General features: G+C 65.7%; 3 protein-coding genes across 6 annotated transcripts in view; 1 reads left to right on the forward strand and 2 right to left on the reverse strand.

The window, feature by feature from the left end:
* The window catches only part of TOE1 (target of EGR1, exonuclease), a 4,507-nt gene extending 4,393 nt beyond the window's left edge, over positions 1-114 (reverse strand). Inside the window, exon 1 of the mRNA XM_006015787.3 lies at positions 4-114. Within this exon, the coding sequence (XP_006015849.1) occupies positions 4-114 (111 nt within the window). The remainder of the gene's footprint in view (positions 1-3) is intronic.
* A 226-nt stretch (positions 115-340) lies between these two features.
* MUTYH (mutY DNA glycosylase) lies at positions 341-9,691 on the forward strand. 4 transcript variants are annotated; one of them, XM_006015788.3, is made up of 17 exons: positions 345-804; positions 1,004-1,122; positions 2,409-2,542; positions 2,815-2,854; positions 3,728-3,801; positions 3,888-3,929; positions 4,007-4,078; positions 4,272-4,385; positions 4,748-4,845; positions 5,109-5,253; positions 5,804-5,891; positions 6,286-6,480; positions 6,814-6,959; positions 7,372-7,545; positions 7,677-7,727; positions 8,341-8,516; positions 9,475-9,691. In XM_006015788.3, exons 1-16 carry the CDS (start codon positions 683-685, stop codon positions 8,473-8,475), a joined length of 1,749 nt encoding a protein of 582 aa, XP_006015850.1. In that variant the 5' UTR covers positions 345-682; the 3' UTR covers positions 8,476-8,516; positions 9,475-9,691. The 4 variants fall into 4 exon arrangements, with proteins under 4 accessions (XP_025062470.1, XP_025062476.1, XP_025062484.1 ...); XM_025206685.1 differs by lacking the exons at positions 8,341-8,516; positions 9,475-9,691 and having other exon boundaries at positions 341-804; positions 7,677-8,333; XM_025206691.1 differs by lacking the exons at positions 8,341-8,516; positions 9,475-9,691 and having other exon boundaries at positions 341-804; positions 1,008-1,122; positions 7,677-8,333.
* A 386-nt stretch (positions 9,692-10,077) lies between these two features.
* Positions 10,078-12,093, reverse strand: HPDL (4-hydroxyphenylpyruvate dioxygenase like; the record flags this gene model as incomplete). Its single annotated transcript, XM_014521049.2, has 1 exon — positions 10,078-12,093. A coding segment is annotated over one exon (1,185 nt), but the record flags the coding sequence as incomplete, so codon positions are not given.
* Positions 12,094-12,095: the final 2 nt, after the last annotated feature.

Here is a 12,095-nt window from a genome sequence, read left to right on the forward strand (position 1 = left end):
CACCGTGTCCACGGCCACGAAGCTGGAGGTGCGCACGGCCAGCAGCATGGAGGGCCACAGCTCCTTGAAGTTGTCGTTCTGGACGTCCACCACCGGCACCCGCCAGCCGGGCATCGTCCCGCCAAGCTCGCCCGGCCCGGGACGCACGTGTGGGGCTCAGGTCGTGCGCGGGATAACACCCTGCCCCGCACGAGGGCCCTCAGAGGCGCCGCTGCGCTCAGGCTGCCGCCATGCTGCCACTTCCGGGGTACGCCGATGGGGGTCCTTCCTTTCTGCCGTCGCGTCGGGGCTGTCCGCGCAAGTGCCCCTTCGCGACAGGCGCTTGCCTCCGGCAGCCCCCGCGGGGGCCTCGTGGCTGGAGGGCGGGGAGGAATCTGGTGCTTTGATTGGTGGCTGGCCCGCCGGTCCGCCTGTCAGGAGCGCTGATTGGTGAGCGCGCCGCTAATCCCGCCCTTACCTCACCTCGGAAAGAGATCTGGTCCGCCCGCCTCTTCCGCCCTTCCGGCGCTCGTTCTGATTGGCTCCTGTTCAGCGGGGAGGGAAGCTCTGATTGGTCCCCGCGACACGGAAGTGTTTCCCCGGGAAAATCCAGCGTGCGGGTAAAGGGGGAATGGGAATCGCGTCGGGGCATGCGGGGCCCGGAGGCTGCTAGCCTTTCAGCGCGCGGTCCGGTCCACAGTGCATGGTCTGTGGTGTGTGGTCCATAGACCACGGTGCATGGTCCACAGCCTCCAGTCCGCAGTGTGCGGTGCATGGTTCATCGTGCACGGTCCACAGTGCGTGGTCCACAGCATGCGGTGCATGGTGCGTGGTCCATAGTGCGAGGTCCATGGTGCATGGTCTCCAGTGCGGTCCACGGACCAGGGTGCATGGTCCACAGTCCCCGGTGCATGGTGGCTGGTCTGTGGTGCGTGGTCCACGGTGCCTGGGAGGCAGCTGCGTGTCACTGCTGTTCCCCGGGGGGCTCCCACGTCTGCTAACACCTGCCTCCCCTTGCCCCCAGCCAGACCATGGGCAGACTCCGAGCAGCCGCTGCTGGCATCGGGCGCAGGCCGCAGCCGGGCACGGGGCCAGCGAAGCGATCATCCGGCAGGTGCAGGGAGACGACGGCGCCCCAGAGAGGTGACGCACCGGGAAGCACTGGAGGGGCTGGGCTGGGACGCCAGCAAACGCAGGCCGCCGGCAACCCCTCCGTTGGAGGCTGACCTCTAGGATGCGTCTGGAGGTGACCAAAGAGTCCGGTCCTTGAGCCACAGACCCGCCCGCGGAGGCAGCAGGTCTTTCCGCAGGAGGGAGCAGGGTGCGATTCCTCTCCTCTCTGCTCCGGGGGGCAGGGAGACGCCTCCCCCAGAAGCAGGCTGCTGCTTGGTTGAGGTTGCGGTGCCGTTGGAGTCAGTCGGCTCCTCCCGGCTCTTATTGTTCAGCTTTCAAGCGTGTCCTTGTCGCCTTTTCGGCAAATAGCAGCAGAGCTCGCCTGCGAGTGACGCTGGCTTGGTTAGTTCAGCTCCTGTGAAGCATCCATCTGGCTTGGCCCCGAATTCCCTGTTCTCATGAGAACATAAGAGCTGCTGTGGACTGGGTCAGACCCCAGGTCCGTCTTGCCCGGCGTCCTGTTGCACCGCAGCGCCGAGCGGAGGCTGGAGGGAAAGCAACTGGGTCCAAGCAGGGTTTCCCCCCCGTTCCTCTCCCCCTTGCAGCCTCCAGCAGCGAAGGGCTGATGCAGAGGCCGTGCCCCTCACTCCCGTGCTCGATAGCTCCCGATGCCCCTTTCCTCCAGCACGGGTCTGATCTCTTTGTGAATCTGGCTGGTTTCTCACGTTCCCCCACATCTGGTGGCAACGAGTCCCCCCTTTAATGCCTCTCTGGGTGATCAAGAGCTGCCTTGTGTTAGCTTAAAACGTCCTACCTGCTGGTTTCAAGCATACGTGCTGGATCTGGCCTGCAGAGCGGGGTCATCCAGCCTGCAGACTTTTCCTTGATGCTGGGTGCAACGGGGGATCTTGCCGCAGCGGCAGACAAGTGCCCAGTGGAGCCCCGGATTGGGTGCCGTGCATGTTGGATCCAGGATGCGGGGCTGGGGCAGGGGGAGGAGCGTCTGTGCCTGATCCAGCCTGCGGCACCCGACCGGCCCATGAACTGTTCCCATGACACTTGTTGGGCTGGATGAGTTCGACAGCCTTGCTTTAACACCCACGGGGGAGCTCAGCTCCCTGCCTTCTCAGACCCCTGCCTGGCTCGAGCACTCTTCTCTCACAAGTGGCACCGCTGCTGCTGTGGCGGCTGCCTTCTTCGTCCTCGTGGTCTCTCCAGGCAGATGGAAAGTCTCTTTCCTTCCTTCCCCACTTCCCCGTCCGTCCCTTTAGCCAGTGGCCCCTGATCCTAACTGGCATCTCTGTGCGTGTGCGCAGGAGCGAGCTGTCCAGCGCCTGCCCAGCCGTCTGCCTTCCATCTTTTCGTCGACACAGCCGAGATCGAGGCCTTTCGGACGTCCTTGCTCGCCTGGTATGACAGATGCAAGCGGGACCTTCCCTGGAGGAGACTGGTAATGCAGGACGGGGTCAGGGCTTGGGTTCTCTGTGGGGCAAAGGGACAGGGCCACGTCCTCGGGGCGGCCGTGGAGCTGCAGACAGATTGGCTTTCTGGCCAGTCCTGAAACCAGACGTGCTGGTTTTCCGGTGTGTTTCCAGTCAGTGCCGCGTCCTCCTGTGGCAGGAGATCCTGGGTCCAGCTGTCTGGTTCGAGGTTCCCAGGCTGCAGAGAGGTGTTTATTCACCCTGAGATACGGACTCTCTTGTTCCTCCTCTCTCCTTGCAGGCCGAGAGTGAACCGGACGTGGACAGAAGAGCATATTCAGGTGAGACGGCGTGAAGCCTGGGTTGTCCCCAGAGGCTTCTCTTCTCTGATTACCGGGACGTGCTGGCGTGTGGCGGGATGATCCTTAGCTCGGGGTGGGGGACAGCAGCCGCGCTGTGGACTTGGTCACATCCCCTTCCAAACCCTCCCGCAGCAAACAGCCCGCTGCGGCCTCTTCAGAGGCCAGCCCGTACGTGCCCACCTGCGCCTGAGCCCTGCGGGTCTGTGGCTTGGTCTGAAGCACGGCAGCAGCCTGAGGGAACAGGCAGGTGCTTGGGGCACACTTCACGGCCCCGGTGCTGAGCCTGCCTCAGATACATGCCCCTGCCCACGCGCGTGTGCATGTGTAGGTACCGTATTTACTTGAGTCCAAGACAAGGTATTCCCCCCGTTCAACATGTCCCTTGTCTTGGATTCGAGTGCCGGGGGAGCTCTGACCCCAACCCCCTGCTTGGGGTTGGAGTTCAAGGTGCCTCTTTCCCCCCACTACTCACCTGCCCCTTGCAGCCTTTGCTCCCTGCCACCTCTGCCCCTCTCTGGGGGGCCACGCTGACGGGGGGATGCAGGTGGCAGGGAACAGGCCACATGACCCCCCGCTGCTTTCCGTGCTATAGTTTAAGGTGACCCTCCGATAACTTGATTCTAGACATGGGGGAATTCGAACGTGTGTCTGAATTGTCAGCATCTAGAGCCTCATCCCGGCAGGGGGTCATCTTAAATTTGAAGCTGTTTTGGATTTGGGTGAATACGGTAGCTGTAGGCCAGGCCCTGGGAATCTCTGCTCCCCCCCAGTCCCCCGGGGCGGGCAGGGACATGGCACGAGGAGACGGTGCCTCGTGGGCCCCTGCGACGATGTTGCTCCCTCTGCCCGCAGTGTGGGTGTCGGAGGTCATGCTGCAGCAGACGCAGGTGGCCACGGTGATGGACTACTACACGCGCTGGATGCAGGTGAGCTGCCCGCCTGCCCCGGGTCCCCTGCACGGCCCCTGCCCGGCTCTCCTCCCGTAACAGCACCCTGCTTCCTTTGCCCGCAGAAATGGCCGACGCTGCAGGCGCTCGCCGACGCGTCGCTGGAGGTGAGTCCTGGAGGAGCGGGTGCGAGTGCTGCTCTTGGTCTCTCAGCCCCGTAATGCCTCGCGCTCTTTTGGGACAGGAAGTGAACGCGCTGTGGGCCGGCCTCGGCTACTACTCGCGGGGGAAGCGGCTGCAGGAAGGAGCTCGCAAGGTACCCAGGGTGGGGGAGTTACCCTGTGGGGGGTATTTCCTCTTGCCAGTGGCTCCCAGGGGAAGCCCAGCACCTCGGTCCCTCTGCTCTGTCACCGGGGGGTCACTGGGAGTTGCAGCTGGGCTCTCAGTTGCCCCCTCCTCGAGTCAGGCATCCTGACCTGCTGTCTCACCGAGTCCCTCCTGCCCCCCAGGTGGTTTCCGAGCTGGCAGGTCGGATGCCCCGGACGGCTGAGGAGCTGCAGAAGCTGCTGCCAGGAGTGGGGAGATACACAGCAGGCGCCATCGCCTCCATCTCCTACGGGCAGGTGATGAGAGCGCTGCCCGGGTGCGACCGCGGCTGGGGATTGGGGCCCCATGGGCGGCTGTTCTGGTTCTTGTTGGGAACCGGCACCTCCTGCTTGCCGGTTGCCTGCCCTGGTGCCCGGGCCTTTCTGTTGGGTGCGACGTCTGCAGGACCCGCCAGGCTCTCCAAGGGGCACCGGGCGCCGAGAGGAGGCCTCGTGCCACAGCCTGGGTCTGGGGTGTCCGTGCCCAGCCCCAGCCTGGCCTTCTTGCCTGCTTGCGGCAGGCCTGGCCTCGCTCCTCACCCCAGAGGGACACGAGCCGGCCCAGGTGCCCGGAGCGTGGAAGCCTGCCCGGTAACCGCTGCCCGTCTGTGTCGCGCCAGGCCACGGGCGTGGTGGACGGGAACGTGACGCGGGTCCTGTGCCGCCTGCGATGCCTCGGCGCCGACACCAGCAGCCCACCCGTCACCGAGCACCTCTGGTAGGAGCTGCACCTTGTTCAAAGAGGCGAGGGGTGACGGGGCATGTTGGGCGGCACGGTGCTGGCTCCTGTCCCAGCAACGTTCACAGCACAAATGCACCAGCCTGGTCGGGGGGACTGAGGTGGGGCTTGTAGGGGTCTCAGGCTGTGGGCTGAGCCCCCGCTGATCCGGGGACGGCTGGGGCAGGGCGGCTGCTCTTGTCCCTGTCGCTCGCTCCTTCGCCAGGCCGCCCACACCCACTCCTGCCGCCGTTCCCTTGCAGGGGCCTGGCCCACACGCTGGTGGATCGGGCCCGGCCCGGAGACTTCAACCAGGCGCTGATGGAGCTGGGGGCGACCGTGTGCTCTCCTAAGGCCCCGCTGTGCGCGGAGTGCCCCGTGCGGCCGCACTGCTGGGCGCAGCGCAGGGTAGGTCCGGGCCCAGCCCATGCGGAGGGTTCGGCCTTGCACGTGGTTGAGGGGGCAGCTCTGCCACAGGCTTCCTTCATGGCCCTGGGCAAGTCCCTTTGCCTTGTGGGGTCGTTTCCCTCCCTGCCTAATGGAGCTGCGACTTGCTGAGCCCTGAGGTCCCCTCTGGCCCTGCGACGCCACGAACACAGACCTGCCTTCCTGCCGGGCTCGGGGCCCCCGTCAGCAGCAGGGACCGATGCCTGCGGGGAATGGCTGTAGGGGCCGGGCAATCTCACCCTGGGGCTGCATCATCCCCAGGGCAGCGTCTAGCCTGGTTCTGCCTGCCCCATCCCTTGTAGGCCTGTCTGTGGACTGGATTGGGCTCTGGAGCCAGCACCAGTGCCCAGGCCCGTTCCCATCGGGGGCAAGCCAGGGTCACGCCGTTGCAGGGCACGATGGCAGGGGGCCGCCCACACCGCACTCCCCATGGAGCCGCCAGCTCCGTGGGGGCGGGGAGCTGGGATGAGTGCACCCACCGCCCCGTCGCTGACCCCGTCTCCGTGCACAGGTGGAGAAGGAGCTGGAAGTTGCCTCCAGGAGACTGCTGGGAAAAGCCCCCTCCAGCTGCCCCCCAGAGCCTGACATCGAGGAGTGCGGTAAGTGCGGGAACGCGGTCGCCCCATGGGGAGGAAGCTGCTTGTGCCCCTTTGCTCACCCTCTGCAGGGTCCTATCTGGGTGCGGGCAGTGGTCTTGCAGGGACCGCCCGTGTGCTGGAGCCAGGCAGGGCAATGGGGCAGCTTCAGGGTCTCGTAGAGGTGGGTTTCCACGGGCAGAGCACTGGGGTTGAGCTCTAGGCACGGCGGGAGGAGGCAGGGCAGCCTCGGCGGGGTCTCGCCCCGCAGTCTGCCCGGGCTGGCCGAGGTCCCCGTCTGGGGTCCAAATTGTCGGCTGCCAGAGCAAGGTGCACTGACAGCGGGCGGTGGGTGCTCGCCAGCAGGGAAGCGGTGCAGGGGTCACGGGCTGACCCAGGGCTGCTCTCACATCTGCAGCCGCCGGTGCCTCGGGGAGCTGCCCCTTGTGCCCCCCTGCCTTGGAGCCATGGGATGGCAGCCTCAGGGTGGCCAACTTCCCCAGGAAAGCCGCCAAGAAGCAGCCCCGGGCGGAGCGGACGGCCACGTGCGTGCTGGAGAGGAGCGGCCGCCGCGGGGAGCCGGAGTTCCTGATTGTGCAGAGACCCAGCTCAGGTACCGGGGTCCGATGCTGAGAGCTGAAGGGGGGGCGGCTCCTTTCTGCAGAGAAGCAAAGCCCCTTCCTCATTGCGAGGCAGGCCAGCAGGACGCTGGGCAGTGTCCCTGCAAGTGCAGGGAGATGTCTCGTCCCCTAAATTCAGTGCCTGCCACACCGGGACTGCTCTGGGGCCTTGTGCTTTGAGGAGGAGGTGGGGAAATTAAAGAGTCCAGCAGAGAGCAACAGAAATGGGCGCCGACTTCAGGCTCGCGGTTCCTGCTGGCAGCCACGGGGCGTCCGTCTCGGGCGCTGAGACCCGCGGGGCTGGCTGCAATGTTTGTCTCCCCCAGGCTTGCTGGCGGGGCTCTGGGAGTTCCCCAGCCTGCTCGTGGCCCCGGAGCTGAAGGAGAAGCAGCAGAGGGAGGCGCTGGCGGGGCACGTCCGGGCCCAGACGGGCACGGCCGTTGCAGCAGGACGCCTGCGGCACGTTGGGGAGGTGAGTCAGTCCGCGCTGGGGTCAGTGCCGTGCCCTGTGGACCTGGCCTCCTTGACCGCTGGGGGCAGCTGCCACGTGCGCCTGGACAGGTGGGACCTTGCCCCAGGGCCCGGTGGTGCTGGGAGGGGGGTAGCAGTCGTGACAGGTTGCCGCTGGGCTGCCTGGCACGGCGTGTTGGTCGATTTTTGAAAGCCCGGTGGGGTCTTTTGCACCTGCTCCATCCTCCATTGCCCTGATTACAGCGCCCCCGGGTTCCCTGTTCAGCCCCAGTGCCGTGTGTCCCTCAGCCGGGTCCTGCCACTCATTGCCCCAAGGCTGAGAACAGACACAACTCGGCTCGCTCGTGGTTCCTCCCTCCCCACCACCCCTGCCCTGCAGATGCTAATGCCCCGTTGCCCCCTCTGCATCCCAGGTCGTCCACGTCTTCTCCCACATCCACCAGACGTACGTGGTGTACTCCCTGCTCCTCGACGGCCCCAGGGCCGCGGCGCCGGTGAAGCGGGAGGAGGAGCCGGAGCTGCCGGCGTCCCGGTGGGTGACAAAGGCTGATTTCCAGGCAGCCGCTGTCTCCACGGCCATGAAGAAGGTACCTGGGGGCAGGGTGCCCAGCCGTGCATGTCCCTCCCCTCTCAGGGTCTCTTGCTCTGCACCCCGCGGCCGTGGGGGCCAGCGGGCTCCCCTCCCCGGCCGGTGGGCTCAGCCCTGGTCTCCCCGCAGGTGCTGCAGGCGTGCGAGAGGCAGAGCCGCGAGGAGAAGATGCCCCGCACGGTGAGCACCTCAGCGTGGGCACGGCCAGTGTCCGGGACCACAGCACAGCATGTCTCAGCCCTGCCCTGCGTGGGTAGAGCTGGGGGAGTCTCTTCCTTCCCCCATGCGCAGGGCACTACTTGTCTGCTGGGACCCCCCGGGCATCTCCTCTTCTGCCCCTGGGGTCTCAGACCTTGACGGGCCCCTGCGCTCCTGCCCTCCCCCTGGGGCACTCGAATTCAGTCTCCTGGAGCACTTTGCTCCACACCTTGGGGTCACAGGTGGGGCCAGGAGGGGATTTTCTCCGCTTGTGGGAGGCGCTGGGGGGTGCCAGCGATGCTGCTGGTGCTGAGAAACCCAGAGGTCCCTGGCTGGGGACTGGCTCTCCCACTCAGGGGCAGACCCAGGGCCCCATGTGGAGTCAGGGAGGGATTTTCCCTTCGGTCTGCGGGGGCTTTGCCTTCCTCCAGCAGGGGCAGGTGCAACTCCTTCCCCCCCAGGGAGTGGTAGGGCCTTGGTGCCAAGTAGCTGCATGGCAGGGTTTGCCCTGGCTGTTTTGGGGGACTCCTTGCCTCCGTGGTCCCATGAGCGCAGGGGACTGGCTTTTTCCTCCATCCCTGAACCCTGCCCCCAGGTCTCCAAGCGGAAGCGGGGTGCCGCCGTCGAGGATGCCCCCCGCCCGCCTGGCCGGGTGAAGGTGGGCACGGATGCAGATGGCGGCCTGGCCAGGGGACAGCTCTCCCTTCACACCTTCCTCAAAGCAAAGTGACTGCAGTCTCCGGCTGGATCGGTCAGGGTTGGACCCCACCGGTGAGTCCTGGGGTGAAAGCTGTGGGGTGTCGTCCCCCGTTCGGCAGGGGCTGGTGTGCGGCTGGCCTCCCTGCGCTCCAGGAGCCGGGGGGAGCCTGGACTCCCCACAGACACCGGCTCCCCTCCCAGCTCCACGTTGCTGCAGATCACAGCGCTGGGTGCGTGGAGCCCGGAGGGGGCACAACGACCGAGGCACGGGGCCCTGCATCTCGGGCCTCCTTGTAGCTGCCTCAAACCGGAGCAAGAGGGACCGTCCCCAGGGAAAAGGAAACGTCCTCTCCTCTTGGCCAGCAGCTCCGGCCTGGTGAGAGGTGCTCACGTTTCATGGCGAGAAGCCGTGGGCTTCCCCAGGACGGTTTCCAGGCTCCGGCAGGACATGTCAGGCTGGCTTGTCGGCCCTGGACTGGAGACCCCTGCTCCCCCATGGAGCAGAGCTGCTGGCGGGGGACAGGTCGAGTGGGGTTTCTTTCTGGAGCAGCACCCCGAGTCCGAGCTTGGGGAGCTCCAGCTGCCCACTGCTGGGTCAGTCCCTGGCTCCCTGCACATCTGGACCGGACCAAATCTCCCTCTTGCACCCTGGGGGATTGTCCCGCTGGCTGAGGCTGCCGGCGGAGGAGCCTGGATGAGCGTATCATTCCCATTTCAGATCATCACTATTCTTTTAGGGTATTTAGTCCCGTGAGTCTCTCCTGGCTTATTGGATGCTTCTGCTAGACTTTGCAAGAGTGCTGGGTCCCGTCTATAGTTATGGGCTTATATTGAGGGGAAAAAACTGGGTTTTTTGGGTTTTTTTAAACCCTCAAAACTGAACCTGAGACCAGAGGGTCAGCCTGCGCGTGGTTGACTCGGATGCAGGGTGGACTCGTCATCGGAACAGGATGTTTCCTGCAGGGTGAGGCGCCAACACCCTTCCCTGCCATCTCCCCCCTTGGTAACGGTGGGGTCTGTGTGCACCTAGGGATGGGAAAATGATGCCACGGGGAGCCAGCTGCATCTCCACCCACTGCCCGTCTGCTCCTCCCAGCAGCCAGAGAGCCCCGCGAGAGCCCTGCCGGCGGTAGAGTCCCGGCTCTCTGGAAGGCTATATCAGATGCTGGTCGGAGCACCAGGTGCCGGTTCCTTTTATCTCTGCTTTTACCAATGTTTTCCTAATAAATCCTCTTTTTTTTTACTAAGACGTTTAGAAGTCAGGTTTGTGGCTCCACTCAGCGTCATACGACTCCCTCCTTCCTTGAGCCCTGGAAGCAAAATAGCAGGGAAATGCCCGACCCCAGCCAGGGTGGAGGTAGCCAGGCAAACAGCGTGGGAGACGGGTCTGAGGCCAGGCAGAGCTGTGCAGGACAAAGAAACCAGCTTGGGCCACGTGAGCGTAGTGGGATTCACTGCTCCGTGGGCAAGCGGCCACCTCCTGCACTTGCTGCATTGCCCCCCCCGTCAGCGCTGTGTGCGGGGCGCAGTGCCCCTGGACGCGCAGACCATGCCCGTTCCCTGTCCCTGGCAGAAGAATCGGGGTGTGTTGCATGCAGCCCGGCAACAGAAAGCTCCTCGTGGGCAGGAAAAAGCAGCATTTCTGACTTTTAATTCAGTAATTCAAGTAACCAACATGTTCCTGGCCCTTATGGGGTAAGTCTTCCCTGTGGGAGGAAAGAGCAGGAGTGTGTGCTGGCAAAGGCAGAGCAGGGGCTGCCCTCCTGCCCCGGGGGCTGGGGAACAGCAGCGCGGTGCTGTGCTGTTTCGGGCAAGGCTGGGGCCGAGCTGCTCCCGAGACCCGAGGACGGGGCAGGAGTGTGGTTACAGGGCCCTGCTTTCCCCTCTGCAGCCCTGGGAGTCCTCCAGGCTCCAGCCAGGGGAAGCCCTGCGGCTAGCGGGTGCTCACGGGGCTCTGGAGGGTTTACGTAGCTTCTAGCCCCGGCCGTGGCCCCGGGAGGGACGGGCCCCGTCCTGGCCATCAGCCTCCCTGGAGCTCTGCTCTGGCCTGGCCTCAGGACCCTGCTAGAGGCTGCATGAGACGGGAGCTGTCCCACGGGCTGGGTGGAGAGGGCAGTAAAGCCCCGTGAGCGCCCGATGACTCAGGAATGGTGAGAAATTGGTGCAGCCCCAGCTGGAGCGGCCCCGGGAACGTCGGCTCCCCCCAGCCGCCCTTCTGCCTTCCCAGGGGGGTGAACCAAGGGCCCCTCAACCCACTTATAGCCTCCGTGGGAGCCATGGCACTGGATAAGGATCGACCCCTGGGCACTGGGAGAGGGGAAGAGGACAAGCAAGCCACGGGCCAGGGGCCTGACTGCCCGAGGGCTTTGCAGACCTCCATCCCCTTCTCCCCGCCACCCGCAAGGCACCCCTAGAACTGCTGGCCTGGCCTAACACGGGCCCCTCGTGAGGCCGTGGTGTTGTCCTAGTGCTGCCGGTCCATGTAGCCCTGTACAGACTTCCACAGGGCCCGGATGTTGCCCTCCCCGAAGCCCAAGGCCCCCCGGCGCTCGATGAGCTCCAGGAAGAAGGTCTCCTCGGGGAAGAAAGGCTTGGTGAAGATCTGCATCAAGTACCTCCTGGCTGAAGGGCTCTCCCCAGCCAGCTCCGCGTCCAGCAGGATGCCGTGCCGTGCCAGCGCCCCGGGGTCCTGTCCAGCCCCCTGGATCTCTTCCGTCTTACCCGCCTCACTGTAGTAGGTGCGGGGAGGCTCCACAAACTGCACGCCGGTCGCTGCCAGGGTCCGGGCCGTGGAGACGATGTCCGTGGTGTAGAGCCCGATGTGCTGGACGCCGGCCCCGCCGTGCTGCTCCAAGAAGGTGTCCACCTGGTTTTGCCCCTGCTCCGGCAGGGACTCGGCCAGCACCAGCTTGCAGCCGTCCGCGGGCCGGGCCCGCTCAGCTCGGCCACCCTGCAGGGCCATGAGCCGCAGCCCCATGCCCCGACCCCGGATCACGTAGCCTTCGCCTGCATCCTCGGCCCCGTGCAGGAGGAAGCGCTGGAAGCCGAAGCAGCTCTCATACCAGTCCAGCACGGTGCGTGCGCTGCCCCGGGGGCAGGCGTACGTGATGTGGTCCACATGGCTGATCTCGGCCCCATCCGGCGGCCCCTCAGGGGCAGCGGTCACCGCGTGGAAGCCGGGCAAGAAGGGTCCTCCGTATCGGGAGCGGTCCAGCAGGGTGTGGCTGACGTTGCCCACGATGGACCGCACCACGGAGTAGGTGACGGAGCCGTCGGCGTCCGTCACCTCGGTGGGTGGCACAGCCAGGCGGCAGCCCCGGTCCTGGAGGCGCCGGGAGACGCCGGGGACATCCTCCAGCTCGAAGCACACGTTGCAGGCCGTGCTCACGGCATACGCGGGGTCCACGTCGTACAGGAAGTCGCCGGCTCCAGGGCCCGGCCACGGCCACGTGGGACCAGAGGACGGGGCTGCCTCCCGCCTCTCGTTGACGATGAAGACGGCAGCGCCTTTGCAGACAGCCAGCTGCCGGGCGCGCGCCGTCTCCCGCACGGCCACGGGGCGGAAGCGAAACTTGGTCACCAGGTTGCTGGCCAGGCCCTGCCCGCGGGGCACGTGGAAGGCGACGTGGCACAGGCGGCTCACCGCCGCCG

The sequence above is a fragment of the Alligator sinensis genome, unplaced genomic scaffold, assembly GCF_000455745.1.
Source record: "Alligator sinensis unplaced genomic scaffold, ASM45574v1 scaffold781_1, whole genome shotgun sequence".
Classification (NCBI taxonomy): domain Eukaryota; kingdom Metazoa; phylum Chordata; order Crocodylia; family Alligatoridae; genus Alligator; species Alligator sinensis.